This window comes from Urocitellus parryii, chromosome 3 (assembly GCF_045843805.1).
Source record: "Urocitellus parryii isolate mUroPar1 chromosome 3, mUroPar1.hap1, whole genome shotgun sequence".
NCBI lineage: Eukaryota > Metazoa > Chordata > Mammalia > Rodentia > Sciuridae > Urocitellus > Urocitellus parryii.
The window spans coordinates 14764741-14787617 of NC_135533.1; the positions used below are offsets into that span (position 1 = coordinate 14764741).

Consider the following 22877-nt stretch of genomic DNA (forward strand, 5'->3'; position numbering starts at 1 on the left):
ACAGTAGGTTTTCTAAAGGCTAATTTCTAGTAGGTTATTTCTGACACGATTTGGAATAATCCATTTAGTGTTCACGCCTGCTACTATAATAAAGGTTATTTTGATGGTCCGTTTTTCCTTTTAAACACAACTGCTTTTGTTCCACATTCATTAACACATCTGAAAAGTTAGTGATAACTCACGGCTCGGCGATTGCGGGGCCTTTCTGACACTCCCTTGCAGATTGAAGTAGGCAGGCATAGATACATTGAACCTTTACAAATGAAACAAGGGGCCAGATTGTTCAGTTTGTATAGAATAGACTCTGCCAGCAATTTCAATACAGCATCTAGAAGTACATGTTGACTGTAGAGATTCTTGTATATGAAAACAAAAGTGAACAAAATCAGGGTGTTTTATACTTTTGTGTTTTTTTGTTTGATTTTTAATAATAATACTGACTTCACAAGTGTGGAAGAATATGACTGACTGTAAGTAAAAGTCCAAGGCTGAACACTGGAAATGGCCTTTGGGCCAACTGGGGTTTGTTTTTTTTTTTTTTAATGTGTCTCTAAAAAGTATATTTTATCAAGATTGGCAAGTGTCTGCCTAAAGCTCATGTTGGAAGGACACTAAGATAAACTCACACTAGAATGTAAATCTGTAAATAGAGGCTTTTTCCTCCCTGGCTTTTAAGAAAAACAAATTGTTTTAAATCTATACCCTAATTACGTTAATGATTTTAAAGTTGATGAATTTTTTTAAAGGAAGGGAACCCCAACCCTTACATATCTAGGGGTCTCCCTGCTACAAGTATCTAAGCTTTTTGGCAATACAACAGCAGTGTCATTTCAGTACTATGTTCAATTTTATGGCTCAAGGGTATAAGCTAGGCCTAGAATAAAATTAACATTCACCAAAGTATTACTAATCAAACATTTCTTCTAGCACAGTGACTGTTTTTGCATAAGAAATCACATTAAATCTAATAATAAGATATATGTTCCCTAAAGATACTCTAGCAGATAAAATATCAACAATTCCAAATACGAATATAGCAAGTGGTAGCCCTGGTGAGCTTAAAAAAAAAAAAATCAATCTTTTTAAATGCCAAAAAGCATTTTAAAATAAATCCTCACTGCAAATGAATGGGTGCTCCACAATCATTTGATAGCAAATGATGTGTTGTAGCAAACACAACAGATACAGTTATCAAATATTAGTCATTATAGAAATCTCTAAAACAAAAAAATCATAAAACTCCTAATAAATCGAAATACAGAAATACCAAGAACAACTAGCAAGTAAGGATCTGTTTACTGATATTTTTCAAGTTCTGTTTAAAGGACTTTTAAGGCTAAGATTTTTTAAACAATTTGGCTACATAACCATGCTGTATTTAACAATTTATTTGGGCTTATGCAATGGAAGCATAATTTAACGAAATCAACAAAGAATTTTTAAAATAAAAATACAGGTAATTTTGATTTCTGTCATAGTATCTGGCCCAAACCATGTTTTTCAAAAAGAAAACTAGGTAAAAACAGCGCCCATTAAAAAATAATAATAATAATTAAAAAAAGGACAAATATGAACCAAATCTCCTTATAACATAAGAATATAATTTTATAAGTTTGATGTACTTCATCTTTCAGTTTTCTGGGCCTATAGTCATATGAAAATAATCTAAATTGTGTAAGCCAATTTTCCCAGTAATTTTCCTCTCATATATTAAAAAATAATACATAAATGGGAATAAAGTGCCTTGGCACACTGATATTAGATCCAAATCACAGAATCAACCTAAGTGACACTAGGCCTCCATGCTAGACAAGAGCTTAAGACAAACAGCTAAGACAAGCACCCTACCCATCATTTTGCTAGAGAATAGGACATATAAATAACAATAACACAGGTAGCTTGGTTCAAGTGCCAAATGGGTGTTTCCAAAAGGTAAGATACCTTTAAAAAATTTTAAGACTAGAATGAGCAGCAAAGACATAATAAGGTTGAAAAGGCTTCATGCATTAAGTAGAAGCCAATATTTGAAAGATGAACAGGACTTAGAGCAAAGGAAAGAAGAAAGAGCATTCCACACTGGACTAATATTTTGGACAAAGCTTACAGAAGCATGAAGGTTTGGTGAATAGCAAGTAAACAAAATCTGGTGTTGGCAAAGAGCTTCATGTAGGGAAATAGCAAAGTCAGGGCCAGAACAACATTTTGGGGGTAAAATTTGATGCCCTCTAATTTTTTTTTTAATAATGGAGCAAAAATTAGGTCAAGTTATTTGAGTCAACAAGACTGTCTATAAGCACATGGAGGTCTTTTCTGCCCTATAACCACAAATAATTCAGTAGGCTTTGTATATAACTACAATGCCAAGTTTTTCAAATTATAAATTTGATTTAGAACTTTGGCACGTGAACAGTTTTCCATTCGAAACACCGAAAGTCCTATTTAATACTTCCTACCACAAAACTATCTTCAAAATTACAATTCACTTATTTCCCTTTTGCTAACCCCTTCATGGGTGTCATAAACTATAATCCTGATTTGAGATCACCCAAGTCATAGGTTTACAATAAAAACTAGAATGCATATTGGTCGTCTCCAGGTCCTTCACTAATGTAACAGAGACTAAGGTGGACTGAAGCAGTTGATTTCACTCAGGGAATACAGACTGGCCACTCTAGATAGAGAGCACCTGTCCAAACTATACTCAAAATCCTCTATCTGGAGGTCAAAATAACCACATTATAATTCCCAACACTGCCTTTTATGGTCCTGCCTTTTCTGAAACTGACTTATATTTAAGTTTTAGTAGGAATACCTACTTAAACCTCAGCCTATGTGATGTCTCACATTGTACACGGTGCATGCTATTATCCCAATACCCACCCCTTCCCCACCAGTCCCACCCACCTTTTCCCTCCCAAACAATAAACCAAATCAACTTTCATAGATTTATGTGCTATTTTAAAAACATCAAAATTTTACTTTACCCATTCTGTCCGATGCTCCCTGTATTTTTTTAAGCTGTGAGTGGATGACCATGCTATGTGATCAACAACTGTGAAGGCTAAGCAAAAGTGAACTGAGTTTAGTATAATTTCAAAAGAACCTTAAGTTTGTAATATTTGACATATTTAATGGTATGCAGATTCCTATCTTACTGCATATTATCAGGCATTAATGGCAAGCAATTTATAAAAGCAATCCTTTTTTTTTTTTGGTACAGAATTTAGCTTAGAGCTCAGCTTAGGGAAAACAAAGAGGGAAGAGAAAAGGCAACAGCACACAAAGTAATAGATGCATCCCCATGTCTATAAATGGGGGCAGGAAGGGAGAAGCCCTCCCACATTTTCTAGTGTGGCAACCAAAGCCCTCCCACAGATAGACTTGTCATATGTCACCACTGGCTTGGGACAGGCCAGGTCCCTTCTCTCTGACTAAGATCCATAACCCTCAGGGACAGGAAAGCTAGAGCTAGAAAGAGAAGTGATAAAATTGAAAATTTAAAGCTACTTTGTTTCCCCAACTCTTTGAATCCCCAAATCCTTTTCTTTCACTATCATTTCATTTCATCCAATATAATCTGCAGAGTCCACATGATCATATGGGAACTACATAGAGACCAATGGCCAGTTTCTAGTCTACTCCAGGGCAGAAGTGACCCTAAGAAGTACACAAGTAAACTCCGTGTCTTCATGTGGAGCCAAGGTAAATGCAGGCGACTACTGCTGCATGGTGACTACTATACTCAGGAATCAATCTCATTACTTTTGCACTCTCCTCACACTTTCTCACCAACTCTAACTTTTCCCACCTACCTTTGTTGTTCCTTTAGAATTCACTTACACAAATCCTTTTATTAAAATTAACTTTGTTTCCTTGTTAAAAAATATACTCAGTTACACCCACTGCATATTTAAACAGTTCTAAGTATAGGATTCAATATATATAAAAGAACTCATTGCTGTATCTTAACATAATATAATCACAGATGCTTTGAAAACATTTAACATGGCTTGATATGTTATACTTTTCAGACATATATTCATTATATAAGAAAAGAAAAAAGTTTTAACAGTCTGCCTTCCAACTATAATATCATTTCTTTTTGAACTTATAAAGTTGAACTGAGTAGCAGTAGCAGCTTTCCTTTCCTCCAGAAAATTGCAAACCCAAGGGGTACTACTATAAACTCAGAAAGACAATCCCTCTTAATCCTTTGATTCACGATTTGTAATTACAAATAGGTACTAACATTATCCCACCTTAATCCCCATGATAAGTTCAAAAAAATTTTAATGTCCACTTAAAAAAAAAATTCCCAAACAAGTTCATTCTTGATGGATACGGTTAAAGACTAACATTTTGAAATCTAGCCCACCCATCTATGAAAATTTAATTCATGTAACAACATTTATAAAAGAATGAGACTGGGAAACAGTCTTGGTAGGAGAAAAAGGATCTTTAAGAACTAACAGAATGGTAATGACAGAAACGTGAGAATAGAAATATTAATATAGCTATATTCCAAGATATAATTTCATCCCAGCCCCAAATCTGTCTTCTGTCATTATACAAGGAAAATCTTGGCAGCTAGCAGAGATCAATGTCTTCATACTGGAGGTGGAGAAAGAGTTAAGAGTAAGAGTTGCTTTAGGAAGGCTAACAGCATATTTCTATTCTTAGATATGAGAGACACTATAAAAACCTAAAAAGTTGCTTTTCAGCAACTTTAGGAATTAAGTTATAATTAAGTTATAAAAGTAGATTATACAAAATTTTAAATATATGTAATAAAAAGTTGCAGCCTGCTAAATTTTATATTTTGATACTTACTTACAGAGCTGCAATTCTGATACAGTAACACTCGCACTCTGGATATCGGGTGCCTTCTATCATCCAGAATTTTCTATACACAAAATTAGAAGTAATGAAAGCTATCTTTGGCTACGAAGAAATAGCTGAAAAGAATCAAAGAAAAAGTGATTGGCTGGCTTATCTATTAAAAAAAGACAAGTCCTCATTGGTTGGTTACAGCTATAAAAACCAACAAAAGCATCCCCAAATCTAAAACCAACAAAGAAATAAGAGAAAAGAAATGTAAATATCAAAAAGACATAGATAACAGACAACCTAATGATAAAGGAAGTCAAAATGAAAAACAGATGGCCATGAAGGAGACGTGAACCTTAAAACTAGAAAAACAACATAGCAGAAATACTGTGTCGCACTGGATACACACCAATTTCACAACAAGTATTTCCTCTGGAAAGGAATGAGACCATAAAGGGGAACATAAGGGACTTCATTTGTAATGCTTTATTCACTTTTTTAAATCTAACAGAAATAGTCAAAGCAAAATCTGTTTATTCATGTAGGAATTTGTCATTTGTACTTTGTAAAGTACTTTTTTCAAAATCAGATACCTATAACCAATATCACAGAATGTGTCGTCTGAAAATAAACATAACTGTTTATGTGTAAATCTCTACTCCTCATTAGATTTTTGTGCCCTCTAGGATTATTTTATTATAGAACCAAAAAGGAAATAGAAGCAAATACATCCATAATTCCTAAAGAAAAGCAAAGAGATGACTAAAATAACTCAGCAACTTGGGTATACTAAGGGAAGTGTCCACTGCTATTAATAATTACTATACTCCTAAGTACTACAATCAATATATAAAATACCACCATGGAAAAGTACTCACTCTAATACCATGAGGCAAATTAAAGTATAACTCAGAAATTTCTCACAATACTAATTAATACATGATTTGTAGACTCTGAGATGAATCAACTGTTTTGTCCTGCACTGTTCCCCATGTCCATAATGCAGTTCCTACTCTAGGGTTCTTTTCATACTCCCATGTGGAACTGGTTGGTAAAATCCTCCAGACCTGGTGACAGAATGAGTGACTCCCATGGACCAAAACACTAAAAGAGAGGTGAGAAATTAAGCTAAATGAGGTAATTTCACCCTGGAGGTCAAGAAGGGACTGGGGATATAGCTCAGTTGATAGAGCACTTGCCTCACATGCACAAGGCCCTGGGCCCAATCCCCAACACCACAAAAGAAAAAAGAAGGACCTCTTCTCTAATCTCTCTTTATCTCATAGGTTTGTATTTCCAGCCAATCATTTCTATTTATGGGATCAATAGCTCAACAGTTTCCTCTCTCACAAATAACTAGAAAGATTATTTTGTGTTTTATGAACAAGTTCATCCACATTATAAATATCATGATTAAGTCTGGAAAGACGTATCTATTTGGCAACAGTATGTATTTAATAAACCTCATACATTATTTTTTTCTTCCTTTTTCTTTTTTGCAATACTGAGTACTTTGCCACCAAACTATACCCGTAATTATTTATTTATTCAAGTGGGGGTGGGCACTGGGGATTGAACTCAGGGGCACTCAAACACTGAGCCACATCCCCAGCCCCTTTTCGTATTTTATTTAGAGACAGGATCTCCCTGAGTTGCTCAGCACCTTGCTGTTGCTGAGTCTAACTTTGATCTTGGGATCCTCCTGCCTCAGCCTCCTCCTCCTAAATCACTGGGATTATAGGCGTGCACCACCTCTCCCACCAATTATCCCTTCTGGAGACAGGGTCTTGCTAAATTGCAGAGACTTGCATCTCCTGCCTTAGCTTCTGGAGTCTGTGGGATTACAGGCATGTACCACCCTGTCCAGCAAAAAACTCTAATTTTTAGCCCAGGAAACACTTAAATGACAATGGAGTCTACCTATATGTCTATAACATACCATTTGTTTTCACTGTAAATTATTTTTAGGGTAGTTTTTAAGCTTCATTATAAATTAACTTGAAATTTTAGAGAGTGAGTTGCAAAGAAAGAACATTAAATAAATAGAAAACAATACAAAATAGTAAGAGTGATGCATAACCAACATTTGGGAAATATTTACCTAGAACAGGGCTTCTCAAACTTTTAATATGCATTAGAACCACTTAGGCTTCTCTCTTTCTCTTTCCCTCCCTCCCTCTCTCTCTTTCCTGGATACTGGGGATTGAGCTGGGAGCATTCTACCACTGAACTACATCCCCAATCCTTTTTTATTTTTTGAAACAGGGTCTTGTTAAATTGTTGAGTCTCAAACTTGTGATCTTCTTGCCTCTGTATCCAGAATTTCTGAGTCAGTGTGTAGGCCCCCAAATTTGAATTTCTAATAACTTCATAAGTTATGTTAAGGGATCTAGTCTGGGGACCACAGTAACCAACAACAGTGACTAAAAAGTTTTATTATAGCTTTAACTATTATAGCAGTGGTACACTCCTATAATCCCAGCTGCTCAGGAGGCTGAGGCAGGAAGATGTCAAATTCAAGGTCAACCTCAGCCATTTAGTGAGGCCCTAAACTTCCTTAAGGAAGCCCTGCCTCAAAATAAAAGAGTCTTAAAAAAAAAAAAAAAAAAAAAGAGCTGGGAATATGGCCCAGTGGTTACATGCCCTGGGTTCAATTCCTGGTACCACCAAAAAAAAAAAAAAAAAAAAAAGCTTTATTATAAAAGACCAGATAGTAAATATTCTAGGCTTGCCTGCCATATGACTACTGCCAACTAGAACTGTGTTGCAATAAAACTTTATTTACAAACAGCAGGGAGTCATAGAATCAGCCCCTTATCTAAAACATACTCTCAAGCACTGAAAAGGGTATATAGTGTAAACTATCCTTAGGGTAGAATACATATAGAACTAGGTATGCAATATAAACTATCCAATAAATATCTGACTTCTTCTAATGGAAAGCAAAGCCTTGCAAAATTTAACTCTAAAAGAGAAAATAAGTGTGCAGAAATCTGAGGTCTCAAGAAAATAAAAAGCAAAACGATTTACCATATTCAGAAGGCATGACAAAAGATTCAGCAAGGGCAGCTGGTTAATTCTTTTCACGTTGAATCAAATAGGTCAAACATCAGTTGTACATGGTTCACAACTAAATTAGAACACATGGATCAATATTGAGTGAGTGTTTTTTAGAAAAGTTTTAAAAATTCCTTTCTCTGACCAATGTTAAATAGCATACTATAACATTTATTCAGATGACTAAACTACATATTCCTTTCTGATGTCTTTGACCTTTCAAAGTCATATTCAGTTAAAACATTAATCTGTAGACCATTTCAGAGTTCTTATAAACTACTTTTCTCTATATCCTCAATCTTTTAAAATTCATCTATTTGGCCATGCCTTCTAATTTCTGCCCTAACAGCTTCTAATACATGAGAATTTAAACCAAAAGACAATCAATTTTCTGCAGGTGCTGAAGCTACAAGATTTCTATAAGTTTATTCTTTTTTATTCCCTAATTCCATTACCAACAAGATGTTTCAACTTCCTTCATCTTCTCAGTCTACATTTTCTTAGTAAACTGATTTAAGTTGGATAGAACTATTTATATTTCTTCAAGAAATATTAATATAGCATTCGGCTCTAAGGATTCAGTCCATTCCAAGCACCTTTCTGGAATCCCATTCTTGAGAAGCATCTGGCTCACTATCTAGTCTTGCTCAGACTTACTGTTCCTCACTTTCAAGATACCTATCTTCTCAGTTCCTCTGCTTGACTGAACCTTTTGCAACTTGAAGCTTCACTGACTAAACACTGACTCAATAAACCTGACCCTGACCCATGTCACCTACTTGCCTTTGAATTCCCTGTCTTGAACTTGCAGCTCACTGCTCTTTTCTTCATAACATCACATCTAAACTAGATCAAAGCATTTACTTCCTGCTTATAGCTTATACAAAGATTTTGTTTCAATTTATTTTTTTACCTGAAATAATGACTCAAAATATAGGCTTACTAGAGAACTAAACAACTGTAGAAAATCCAAGGATAACACAGGGTTCTATGAGGTAATATTTCTACTGTTTTCTGGGCTGCTCTAGAGATAAAAATATTAGAGTTCAAAATTCAAAGTGAGGGGAAAAATTTAACTGACTCACTATACAGGGGCTAAAAGAGCTTTAATGTTATGGATATTCCTGGAACCATGAAGTCAAAGTTATAGAAGTTCAGAGACACTACTATTTAGCCTTAGGTTTGCTAAACATTTCTTTTCTAGGGGGATACGGGGGTTGAACTCAGAGCCACTCGGCCACTGAGCCACATCCCCAGCCCTATTTTATTTAGAGACAGGGTCTCTCTGAGTTGCTTAGTGCCTCACTTTTGCTGGGGCTGGCGTTGAACTCCTGATCCTTCTGCCTCAGCCCCCTGAGCTGCTAGGATTATAGGCTGCGCCACTGGGCTCCACTGCCAAAAGTTTTATGTTAAATAATTTACAAGATCTAGGATAACATGTACCCATTATGTAAAAAATGTGTGCGTGTACATTAAAGGCTACGCCTCCTTCACTTAAAATGAATGATCCAAGTGGAATAAAAGAATGACTTATAGCTGACCAAGAAATAAATATGGCTCATTACATTAATGAAGGAAAATTAAAGAGAAAAATGTATTCAATGTTCATGACAAGTCAAGAAACACAGGTTAAAGATGATTTTATAAAGAAGAAAATCCACTAGAAAAAACACTACTTCAATCTCTGATTTACTGATTTTGCAGAAAGGCAGTCATGTTATATTGTCCTACAGATGATAAAGTTAGATATAACTAAACATGTTAGAAGTAGGTAAAATACTTCCTGAATTGTATCTTCCTGGGTATCCCCTAAGATGAGTATCTTTTCAATTTCATATTGTATAAACTGTAACAAATATAACTAGTGAAGACTATGACAATTAATATCCTCTATTAACCAAGGAAGGGTATCATACAGTTTAGTAAGATTAACACCAAAAATAGCTAAAATTATCTGAAAGCTTTAACTTGCCAAATGCAATCAATCCCTAGTCATGGACAACACATGATGGCAAAGAAGTCTATTAAAGTCTACGTACTCAATCTACAGGTTATTTTGAGGGCGTACTTTCACTCCTCGTCTGTTTGAAGAGATGAACTCTGCTCCCATTTAATGCAACTAAGAGATCTGGAACCCTCAGAACAAATTATCCTCTGTAACCTATCTAATTTCTAAATTTAGGATGTAATCTAAATTCACACTCTCACACCCTGTTTAATTCCTATTCCCTGCATCTTCTCAGATCTTTCAGCGATCAGAACCAGAAATGTATTATAATCAAACTATATGTTAGCAAAAGGGCTGCTGCTAAGGGATCCCTTACAAGTGATTCAATCCAGTAAAAATTACCATGGTAAAAATTCTGTACGAGGGCACAGGGTTTCTCCAACTGTTACGCAGACAATTCTCAAACTGTTTCTTGGGTTTTCCTATGTGGCTCCTCCCTGCTACCAAATGGAATATCTGTCTCCTTCCTATTAATGCTAATAACTAAAACAGAAAGGTATTCACAAAATGTATTGACTCTTAAACCTGGCATGAAAAAATATACTAATAATTAATATCTACTTATGGTCCTCCCTTCTTAAAAACTTTAATAAATGTATTTACTTTTCTGAGGTTAACAGGAAAATATTTGGTTTCCCATAGAACAAATTACAGATTTAACTTGAGGCAAAAAAGGTTAAGTGACTTACCCAAGGTTACAATTAGAGACCAGGTCTCCTGAGTCTCAGCTCAGTGCTCTTTTTCTTAGCCCATGATGCCTTATCAGAAAAATCCAAATACAGTCAGACCCCCAGTTACATGGGTATGAGTTACACTGATTCACATATACAAACTTTATATAGTGTGACCAATGTTTCAACTCACGCGGTACCCTGCTTCCATTTATGCAGTATGCCAGGCATCGGCACGATTTTCAGTGGCACACAGGCGGTTGCCACCACCAGGGCCCTAGGCAAAATTGCAAAGAAGGCAAAGTTTGTCTTTGGCCCTCCCACCTCCATTATGCATTCCTCTCCCACCTCCTGGTCATCCCCCTGCCCAGCCTCCCAGCACCATCATGCTGCCCACTAATTGTTCAAAGCCCCCCACTTTCACACTCACCCAGGACTGTCCTTTCTTGAAGTGCCCAGTGATCCAAAAATTACCTCTCCATTTCCCTGACACCAAAATTCCTATTCCTGAGGATTCCAGTGAAGTTTAGGTAATCTAAATGATTAATTCATTTAAGTAATTCAAGATAAGGTACATTTAACTCACAGACTTAAATGTCCAAGGAATTTTAAAAGGGATTAAAAACTCTTTTGGGAAGGGGAGAGGGAAGAAATATTTTGGAAGGGAAACTAACATTTTTCCAGAGCCCCAGGACTCCTGTGCCACTTCAGCTGTTTTCATGGATGGGAAACTGAAGATTGAGGGGGATCATGGCTACCTGAGCCTCACTAACCAAAAAAGAAAATGGCTGCTTCATAGTCAGTCTCTGGGGTTTAAAAAAAAAATAGGACCAAGCTGCCTTAAATGCCCTCCTACCTATCTTTTCCATCTCTTTCCCACCTCCTGGATCCCCATTTCCACTTCCAAATATACCCAACATAATTCCCCAGAAACAGTTTGTGTGTCTAATACAAGACTTCTCATTATATGGTTTCAAATTACATGATGTTATTCAGTGATGTCTCCATGTTCCCCTATCCCTGGATAACTTGCAGTTGACTGCTAAAAAAAAAAAAAAATCTAATTATTTAAATATCCTGAATTATATCAAATGTGTAAAATTCACTAAATATCTAGTTAGAAGGAAAATAATTTCTGATTACATCAAATACATAAAATAATTTGGATATATTAAAAAATTATTTTCCTTGAAAGTGGTATATTTCTTACTTCTGACCCAATATAGCAGTGAAAGTCCTGTTATTTCAGTTAAATATTATTGTGGACTCGTAGACATAAATTCATTCATAAATCCTCTAAGTCTGGAGGCAAAAACAAAACAAAAAAAGTCCAGTGACAGACACATAATATTAAATTTATTTGTATACAAAGCAGAATGGATTTTAAGAAATCCAGTTTTCTGCTGGGACTACACATCCGATAACATGCACGTATGTATGTGTTACTCTATCTTTGCAATACTAGATGAGATGCCTAGTTCAGAAATTTCTCAGGTGATGGTTACCTTGATCCAACTATTATCTTGCCAGTAATATCAGAAAATCTAATCTATGCAGAAAATACCAAAATGGTATCTGTCACGGATTAAAAGGATCACATCAAGTAAGTCTTGTGACTTTATTAAAAAGATTGTGTTAGTTAAGATCCTAGATGAAACCCCTTCCCAATACCCTCTCTCATGCTAGAAAAAGAGAAATGTTAAAGACATGCTGCAGTTATAACCATTCTTATCTACGCATGGAAAATGATAACAGTTACATTTCTCCAATGGCATTTTTATTTAACATTAATTCTCAAGGGTTTACTACACAAATAAACCTATTTTCTTCCCAATCTTTCCCTTCTCTCTATACAACCACAGTTTGTCATCTATACCTGTTTATCCTAATGTTCTATGAAGAAAAGTTCCCAGTGTGGGTTTTTACTAACACTAAACCGTTAACGCTGAAATGCCATTCTAAATATGCATTGCTAAAAATATTTTAATGCAATTAAGTTTTTTTTTCCTACTCACATATTTTGCTGCAAATCACTCAAGTAAATCATAAGAGCAACTATCATAAACTAAATTCAAGGGCCTTTTCTCCTAAGTCAAGCAACGTGAATAACTTCTCAAGAAAAAAGCATTTAAATGGCTAAGAAACTATTTGCCAAAACAATCAACATATAAAAACAAGGATTTTCGGTTTTTAAGAAAGTACTCAACTAGACCTTTCCTCCACGTTGTCGTGAATTTAAGCTGAATTTGAAAGAGTATATTACTAATTATTATCAACAAAAAAGCAACAGATTTCTTCGTTTTACTTAGAATTTCGCTATGACAAAAGATAATTCAGCACGTAGTTGCTTTCTGTACGGATTCTAACCTAAATGCCTAAAAATCTCTTTGTTTCCCTCGATTCTGCTTCACTGGGCATCAAATTTCCAAAATGGTCCTATTTGGGGCGCATGCAAGATTTGTCAATATTTACTGAACAAAGCCTCTATTAAATTGTCTAACAAAATGGAGGTCTCTCGGAAAAACAGGCCATAACATTTTTTTCTTTTCACAAAATGGGGCCAAACACACCCACTTCAAGAAACCATGGTTTGGGTCAGATTTTCCATAAAAATGGTTGATTCTGTGGGGATGGATGGTGCATCTCTGGGTCGGGGTAAGGTTTTCCTTCGCCCGGGGCGGGGGGAGGGGGCGGGTTGATTCTCTCTGGACTCTGGAGGACGGCGACGAGGGACGACCCAAGGCTCTGGGTTAAGGAACTAGATCGGGAGCGGGGGCTTTAGCCCGCAGGTACCTAGTCAGCAACAAAACGGGCCGCCCGACTACGCAAGAGAGACGTGGGCTCTCCCATCCCAGCCAAGTCAACATTGAAAGCACAAACTCCCCTTTCTGCCCCCAGGCCCCGCCTAGTCCCATTGGCAGCAATTCCCGCCAATCCGCATGGTCACCGCCCCCCAAGCCCGCCTGCCAAGCCCTGATTGGATGGGAAGGGAGCCGGGGACCTCGTGTTACCAATCTGGGAGCCCCTTACTCAGCCACACGCGCGCGCCCAGGTGCGCCCTCGGACCCCTTCCCGTCGTCGGCCCCATCCCCTCCCCCACCCCCAGGGCTCTGGCAGACACTTACCGTCCCTGGAGGTGCCCATCAACTGGTCCAGCATCGCGCGCATCTGGGCCTGCGCCGACATGGCGGCGGCGTAGCGGACGGACCGGCGGGGGTGGGGCGCAGACAGGGCCCTTTCGGGCGGGGGATGAGGGGAAGGGGTGGGGGAGGTGCGATGCTGTCTTGGTGGCCTCCGCAGCCGCCGCCTCGAGGCGTGCGGAAGGAGAGCCGGAGGGGTCGCGGGAGAGTCCGGGCTGCGCTCCTCACGACGACGTGTACGTGGAAGACAGCAGCTCCCGAAAGAGACCCTCGTGCCCTCACTCTCCGTCCGGTTCCAGGAACAGACGCGACACGGGCTAAGCAAGCTCTCGCCTCCAACACCGCCACCCGCCAGAAGCCGTCAAACCCCCCCTCCAAGCTGTGACGCCGCTCGCCGCCACCGTCGTCGCGACGGGAGCGCGCACGTTCCTCGCGCTGAGTCGTTTCCCGCGGGGCTCCACCAACTGGCATCCAACTGTCTTCGCTCCGCCCGCCGGGCCCGGGGCGAGGGTTCCACCCTAACGGCTCGCGGGCGCGTGCACGAGCACTGCCCCCTCCCCTCCCTCTAGATCTCGCGAGACTCTGGTACTTTAACAGACTTTCCAGCCGGATCTGCCCCGAGGCGCCAAACCTGGACCTCACAGCTGCAGTGAGACTAGGGCGGTGCTGGCGGGCCAGACCCCAATTAGCAAAATGTGCCAGAGGTTAGCCCGACGAAGTAAGTAGAGACCGTGCCCACCAGTTTGACAGAGACTCCCTGTCCTAACAGCTACCGTGGGCGTGTTCCTGATGAATAATCCCAGTTCCAAGGCCCAGCCCGAACCGAGTGGACGCGGCCTTTCTTCCACGGGACTGCAGACACTGGGTCACTGTCCCACATCTGTGCCCCCAGCTGGGACTTGTCAGGTTCAGGAAAGTACCCTGAAGTCAGTACCCCGGGAAACCGGCTCTCCTACCCCGTCGGATCAAGCGGGCAACTCTTAGGCTATATTTGAAGCTATAAAAATTAACCTGTGTCCTGAGAATTTGTGAGGAGGCGATCTTACAGAACCGGCGAGTCAGCGACTGGGACCACGGGAAAACCCGGGGCTCCACGGTTTCCTGTTGCCCTGCTCTGACCTTTTACTTTTTTTTTCCCCCTTGTACCTGCGATTGACCCCAAGGGTGTTTAAGCACTGAGCCACATCCCTAGCCCTTTTTTATTTTAAGACAGGCTCTCGCTAGGTTGCTTACATTCTCGCTAAATTGGTGAGGCTGGCTTCCAACCTGCGATCCTCCTGCCTCAGCCTCCCGAACCGCTGGGAATACAGGCATCACCACCACGCCCGGCTCAGCAAATGATTTCTTAATCTTGCATGTCGAATGGATATAACTACACAACTCTTGAAATATTGTTCTGAGAACAAAATGAGCCAACGGGAAATACCTAAACTAGATCTTTTGCCTGGTGTTTTTAAAACCTTTGGTAAAATTCTTTGAGACATTAATACTGTTTCCCTATAATTGTACATGCATCACCTTGGGACGTATAATTTCTGGTTAATGCATTATCAATTAAAAAATAACATGAAATAGCAAGCACAGTCCCAAGATCCCTTTAATTGTATAATGGGCCAATAAAAGTTTTAGAGTCATCTTTAGTAATTGACAAAAAATTTCTCTCTAGTTAGAAAACTTCAAATTCTAAACCAATCCAAATACTAGAACTGTCATTATCCTTTGAAAAGTGATTTACAACAGTAGAAAAATGTACAAATTAATGTCCTAGAGGGATGCACTATTAAACATTACCGTGAGAAACACTAGTATTGAGAAAGTACACCAAAATGTTGAGCCGCCCATGATGGTACATGCTTGTAATACCAGTGACTGAAGAGGCTGTGGCAAGAGGTTGGCAAGTTTGTGGGCAGCCTCAGCAATTTAGTAAGACCCTGTCTCACTAGCTCAGTGGTAAAGTGCCTCTGCATTCAATTCCCAGTACCAAAAATAAAAAGAATAATTTATTTTATTTTGCCATACTAGGGATTGAACCCAAGGGCACTTATCCACTGAGCCACATCCCCAGCCCTTTTTCTTTCTTTTGAATTGGTCTCAGTGAGTTGCGTAGGGCCTTGCTAAGACAGTGATGCTTGCCTCGAATTTCTGATCTTCATGCTTCCGCCACTCTAGCTTTCAGGGGGAGTATAGACATTGTATTATGGCATCCAGCTCTTTTTACTTTATTTAATTTTTTTTGGGGGGGGGACACAGATTTCTCTAGGCTAGCCTTGAACTTGTAATCTTCCTGCCTTACCCTCCAGTGTAGCTGGGATTAAAGCCTTGGGCCACCATGCCCATCTTGAAAAATTATGTTTCAGTGAAGAAATTTTATTTATCTACTTTCTATCTTTCTGATTACATTTTACATTAACCTTCTTGGCTTACATTTTAGATGTATAAACAGCATAGTTGGGTTTTTAAAATAGTTTGGCATTTACTGTCTTTATTTTTGTTAGGAATAGAATCCAGGGCATTGTGCATGCTACCAAGCACTACAACTGAGTTCCATCCCCAGCTCACACACTTTTAATTGAAGCAAACTGAAGCATTTAATCATTTATATTCACGTTTTACTCATATTTTGCTGGACACAGTGGCAAATGCAACTCTGGAGGCTGAGACAGGAGAATTGCAAGTTCCACACCAGCCTCAGCAAATTAATGAGGCCCTGTCAGAAAAGGCTAGGGATGTATCAGGTGTGGTGGGGCATGACTGTAATCCCAATGTCTCAGGAGACTGAGGCAGGAAAATCAAGAGTTCAGACCCATCCTCAGCAACTTTTTGAGGCCCTGAGCAACTAAGTGAGACCCTGTCTCTAATAAAATATACAAAGGGCTGGGATGTAGCTCAGTGGATAAGTGCGCCTAGTAAAATCCCCAGTTACCGTCTTCCCATACGGTAGCCAGTGGCCAAGTGTAATAGTGGAAACCTAAAATCTCAGCAATTTGGGAGGCTGAGGCAGAGGATTACTAAAACCAGCCTCAGCAACTTAGTGAGATCCTATGCCACTTAGTGAGAACCTGTCTCAAAAAATAAGAAATAGGGATGTGGCTTAGTGACAAAACATCCACAGAACATATTCATTCAGTTTATTTGTGATAAGGAACTACAGAAGGTGGTAGTAGCTGAAAAAACAGTTAAAATAAGCCAAACTCAGTGCCACCCCTATAATCCCAGCTATGTCAGAGGTTGAAGCACAATGATTCCCAGTTCCAGGCAAGCCTAGGCAACTCGTGTCTCAAACATAAAAACCAGGCATGGTGGCATATGCTCAGGGAGCCTGAGGCAGGAGGATCGTAAGTTCAAAGCCAGCCTCAGCAAAAACGAGGCACTAAGCAACTCAGGGAGACCTTGTCTCTAAATAAAATACAAAATAGGGCTGGGGATGTGACTCAGTTGTCCAGTGCCCCTGAGTTCAATCCCTATACCAAAATAAATAAATATATAAGTGAACGTAAAAAAATAAAGGACTGGGGATGTAGCTCAGTGGTAAAGCCCTACTGGTTCAATCCCCTATGACACCAAGACAAATTTTTAAAATTTTAATTAAAAAAACATTTGAGATAAAGACAGAATAGTTATTTTTAAAAGGAAGAGCCTTGAGCATGTGAAAAATCCAGCGAGGGAGATGTTGATGTTGGCGGGGGGCCGGGGGGGTAAAAGAAACAGCAAAGTAAAGGAATATGATAAAGCCTGTTTCACATCCAAAACCAGAGGAAGGCATTGTCCTGCCAAAACCTCAGCCTTCCCTAGTCCCAGGACCCAGACAGTATAGAAAGTTCACTGCTAATACAGTCTGTGTTCCAAAATCAATTCTTTCTAACACTTAGTTGAGCTATTCTCCGCCTGCCCCATACTAGGGATTTAACCCAGGGGTACTTTCTCATTAGGTATCCCCAGTCTTTTTTTATTTTTTATTTTGAGATAGGGTCTCACAAATTTGCTCAAGCTGGCATCAAATATATGATCCTCTAACCTCAGCCTCCCTTGTTGCTAGGATTATAGGCACTCCCTGGGTTCAATCTTCACACAGCAAAAAGAGTGGGGGAAAGAAAAGCTGTTTGTTTTTTTTTATTTTACTCTTTTTTTTTTAATATTTCTTAGGTGTAGATGGACACAACACAATGCCTTTATTTTTATTGGGTGCTGAGAATCGAACCCAGGTCCTGCCCATGCTAGCCACATCCCAGCCCCCTAGAAAAGCTGTTTTATTATACTGTGTTTGGACAGAAATGGTCTGAGCAAATTATTTAATCCATAACATTTGATATGTCTGTGCCAAAAACTTTCAGTCCTCCTGCTAAAACCTCCCAAGTAGCTGGTGTTACTGGCACGTGCCACCATGTCCAGTTCAAATCCCCTTACATATATTTCTTTTTAAACTTTTTTGTTTTAGTTATACATGACAATAGAATGCAGTTATGCACTTTGATATGTCATACTTAGATAGGATATAATTTCTCCTTTTTCTGAGTGTACATTATTGCAGAATCATATTGGTCATGCAGTCACATATATACATATAGTAATAATGTCTGTTCCATCCTACTATCTTTCCTGTCCCCACATCTCCTCCTCTCATCTCCCATCACTTCCCTCCACCAAATTTAAGGTAACACTATTCTTCCCTAGTGCCCCCACCATCTAATAGCATCCACATATTAGAGAAAACATTCGGCCTTTGGTTTTGTGGATTAACTTATTTCACTTAGCATGATATTCTCCAATTCCAACCATTTACTTGCATATGCCAAAATTTTACTCTTCTTTAAAGCTGAGTAATATTTCATTGAGTATATATACCACATTTTCTTTATCCATTCATCCATTGAGGGACACCTACGTTGGTCCCACAATCTAGCTATTGTGAATTGAGCTGCTTATAAACATTATTGTGGCTGCATCATTATAGTATGCTGATTTTAAGTCCTTTGGGTAAAAAGGAGTGGGATAGCTGGGTCAAATGGTGGTTCCATTCCCAGTTTTCTGAGAAATCTCCATACTGCTTTCCATAGTAGTTGCACCAGTTTGTAGCCACCAGCAATGTATGAGTGGACCTTTTTCACCACATCCTCACTAATATTTATTGTTAACCTGTATTCTTGATGATTTCCATTCTAACAGGAGTGAGATGAAATCTTTGTGTAGTTTTGATTTTCATTTCTCTAATTGATAGAGATGTTCAACACTTTTTCATTTTTTGTTGATTAGTTGTATTTTTCTGTGAAGTGTCTGTTCAGTTCCTTAGCCCATTTATTGATTGGGTTATTTATTTATTTGTTTATTTGTTTATTTATTTATTTATTTATTGGTGTTAAGTTTTTTCAGTTCTTTACATATCCTAGAGATTAATGCTTTAGCAGAGGTGCATGTGGTAAAGATTTTCTGTAAGCTCTCTCCTCACGTTATTTTTTCCTTTGCTGAGAAGAAGCTTTTTAATTTGAATTCATCCCATTTATTGATTCTTGGTTTTACTTCTTGCACTTTAGGAGTCTTGTTAAGGAAGTCAGATCCTAGGCCGATGTGGTGAAGATTTGGGCCTATTTTTTTCTTCTGTTAGGCACAGAATCTGTTCTAGTGCCCAAGTCTTTGATCCACTTTGAGTTGATTTTTGTGCAGGATGAGAGATAGAGTTTTAATTTCATTTTGCTACACATGGATTTCCAGTTTTGCCAGCACCATTTGTTGAATAGGCTATCTTTTCTCCAGTGAATGTTTTGGGCACCCTTATCTAATATGAGAAAATTGTATTTATATGGGTTTGTCTCTATGTCCTCTATTCTGTACCATTGATCTACAAGTCTACTTGGTGCCAATACCCTGCTGTTTTTGTTACTATAGCTCTGTAGTATAGTTTAAAATCTGGTATTGTGATGCCTCCTGCTTCACTTTTCTAAGGATTGCTTTAGCTATTCTGGATCTCTTATTTTTCCAAAGAAATTTAATGATTGCTTTTTCTATTTCTATGAAGAATATTCGTCATTGGGACTTTAATAGGAATTGCACTAAATCTGTATATAACACTTTTGTTAGCATGGCCATTTTGATAATATTAATTATGCCTATCCAGGAACATGGGAGATCTTTCCATCTTCTGAGGTTTTCTTCAATTTATTTCTTTAGTGTTCTGTAGTTTTCATTGTAGAGGTATTTCACCTCTTTTGTTAGATTGATTCCCAGGTATTTTATTTATTTGTTTGTTTGTTTGTTTATTTATTTTTAGGCCATTGGGAATGGAGTAGTTTTCCTAATTTATCTTTCAGTGGATTCATCACTGATGTATTGGAATGCATTTGATTTATGGGTGTTGATTTTATATCCTGCTACTTTGCTGAATTCATTTATTAGTCCTAGAAGTTTTATGGTGGACTTGTTTGGCTTCTAGGTATAGAATCATGTGATCAGCAAACAGTAATAGTTTTGAGTTCTTCTTTACCTATTGGTATCCCTTTAATTTATTTCTGTTGTCTAATTGCTCTAGTTAGAATTTCAAGGATGATATTGAAGTGGTGAAAGAGGACATCCTTGCTTTTTCCAGTTTTTAGCAGGAATGCTTTCAATTTTTCTCCATTTAGAATAATGCTGACCTTGGGTTTAGCATATATAGCTTTTCCAATGTTGAGGTGTTCCTACTATCCCTAGTTTTTCTAGTGTTTTCAACATGAAAGGTGTGCTGTATTTTGTCAAATGCGTTTCTGAATCTATTGAGATGATCATATGATTTTTCTTTTTAAGTCTATTAATATGATGAATAATGTTTATTGATTTCCGTATGTTGAACCAACCCTGCAACCCTGGGATGAATCCCACTAGATCATGGTGTACTATCTTTTTAATATGTTTTTGAATGTGATTTGCCAGAATTTTATTGAGAATTTTTGAATCTGTGTTCATCATGGATACTGGTCTAAAGTTTTCTTTCCTTTGTCTGGTTTTGGTATCAGGGTGATATTAGCCTCAGAGAATGAGTTTGAAATGGTTTCCTCCTTTTCTATTTCATGGAATACTTTGAGGAGTATTGGTGTTAATTTCTTTTTGAAAGTCTTGTAGAACTCGTCTAAGAATCCATCTGGTCCCGGGCTTTTCTTCACTGGTAGGCTTTTTTTTTTTTTTTTAAGTTGTATACAATACCTTTATTGTATTTTCTCTTTTATGTGGTGCTGAGGATCAAACCCAGGGCCTTGCACATACTAGGCAAGCGCTCTATTGCTGAGCCTCAACCCCAGCCCAGTTGGTAGGCTTTTGATGGCATTTCCTATTTTATCACTTGAAATTGATCTGTTTAAACCATGTATGACCTCCTCATTCAGTTTGGGTAGGTCATATGTCTCTAGATATTTGTCAATGTCCCTGATATTTTCTATTTTATTAGAGTACACATTTTTGAAATAGTTTCTGATTATCTCTGTATTTCATATGTGTCCGTTGTGATATTTCCTTCTTCATTTTGTATTTTAGTAATTTGAGTTTTTTTCTTTTTCTCTTCATTAGCATAGTCAAGAGTTTTATCTATTTTATTTACTTTTTCAGAACCAACTTTTTGTTTTGTCAATTTTTCAATTGTTTCTTTTGTTTCAATTTCATTAATTTTAGCACTGATTTTAATTATTGCCTGTCTTCTACTGCTTTTGGTGTTGGTTTATTCTTTTTTTTCCCCTCCCTAGGGCTTTGAGATGTAGTGTTAGGTCATTTATTTGTTGACTTTTTATTCTTTTAATGAATGCACTCAATGCAATAAACTTTCCTCTTAGTACTGCCTTTATAGTGTTCCAGAGATTTTGATATGTTGTATCAGTGTTCACATTTACCTCTCAGAATTTTTTAATTTCATCCTTGATTTCTTCTTCTACTATCCATTCATCATTCAATTGTGTATTATTTAGTCTCCATTTGTTACAGTAGCTTCTATTTTTTTATTTTATCATTGATTTCTAATTTCATTTCATTGTGGTCTGACAGAATGCAGGGTATTATCTCTGTTTCTTTGTATTTACAAAGAGTTGCTTTGTGGCATAAGATATGGTCTATTTTTGTGCCGGGGATGTGGCTCAGTGGTAGGGCACTTGTCTAGCATGGGTGAGGCACTGTGTTTGATCCTCGGCACCATATAAAAATTAAAAAATAAAATAAAGATATTGTGTCCCTTTACAACTAAAAAATAAATAAAAATAAATAAGACAAATAGTTTTTTAAAAAGATACTGGGTTGGGGGGATAGTAGGGGATAGGAAAGGTAGCAGAATACAACAATTACTAATAGGGCATTATGTAAAATTGTGGATGTGTAACCGACTTGATTCTGCAATCTGCATTTGGGGTAAAATTGGGAGTTCATAACCCACTTCAATCTAATGTATGAAATATGATATGTCAAGAGCTTTGTAATGTTGTGAACAACCAATAAAAAAAAAAATACTGGGCTGGGGTTGTGGCTCAGGGGTAGAGTGCTCATCTAGCATGTGTGAGGCCCTGGGTTCCATCCTCAGCACCACATAAAAAAATAAATAAATAAAATAAAGGTATTGTGTTCAACTACAACTAAAAATTGAATATTTTTTAAAAAGTTAAAAAAAAGATATGGTCTATTTTAGAGAAAGCCATGTGCTACTGAGAAGGAAGTATATTTGCTTATTGATGGATGAAATATTCTATATATGTTGTTAAGCCTAAATTATTGTTTTATTTAGTTCTGTAGTTTCCTTATTTAGTTTTTGTTTGGAAGATCTGTTCAGTAGTCAAGAGAGATGTGTTAAAGTCACCCAGTATTATTGTATTGTGGTCAATTTGACTCTTGAAATTGAGAAGGGTTTGTTTGATGTACACAAACGTGCCATTGTTTGGGGCATAAATATTTATAATTGTTATGTCCTAATTATATATACTTCCCTTAAAAAGCATGAAATGTCTTTCTTTGTCTCTTCTGATTAACTTTGGTTTGAAGTATACTTTATCTGAAATGGGAATGGAAACTCCTACTTGTTTACGCAATCCATGAATGATAAGTTCTTTCCCATCCTTTCACCTTCAGCTGTGGATATCTTTGCCCATGAGGTGAGTCTCTTAAAGACAGCATATTGTTGGGTCTTGCTTTCTAATCCAGTCTGCCAGTTTGTATCTTTTTTTTTTTTTCAAGAGA

At 37.8% G+C, this 22877-nt stretch overlaps 1 protein-coding gene across 2 annotated transcripts in view; it reads right to left on the reverse strand.

Annotated features, from left to right (window-relative positions):
• The window catches only part of Luc7l2 (LUC7 like 2, pre-mRNA splicing factor), a 72221-nt gene extending 57913 nt beyond the window's left edge, over nt 1-14308 (reverse strand). Inside the window, exons 1-2 of one of the 2 annotated variants that reach the window (XM_026405404.2) lie at nt 2985-3009; nt 183-253 (exon numbers count right to left, since the gene is read on the reverse strand). In XM_026405404.2, coding sequence (XP_026261189.1) covers nt 183-240 — 58 coding nt within the window. In that variant the 5' untranslated portion in view covers nt 241-253; nt 2985-3009. Of the gene's footprint in view, nt 1-182; nt 254-2984; nt 3010-13688 lie in introns of those variants that run through there. The other variant, XM_026405403.2, reaches the window with a different exon arrangement.
• Nucleotides 14309-22877: the final 8569 nt, after the last annotated feature.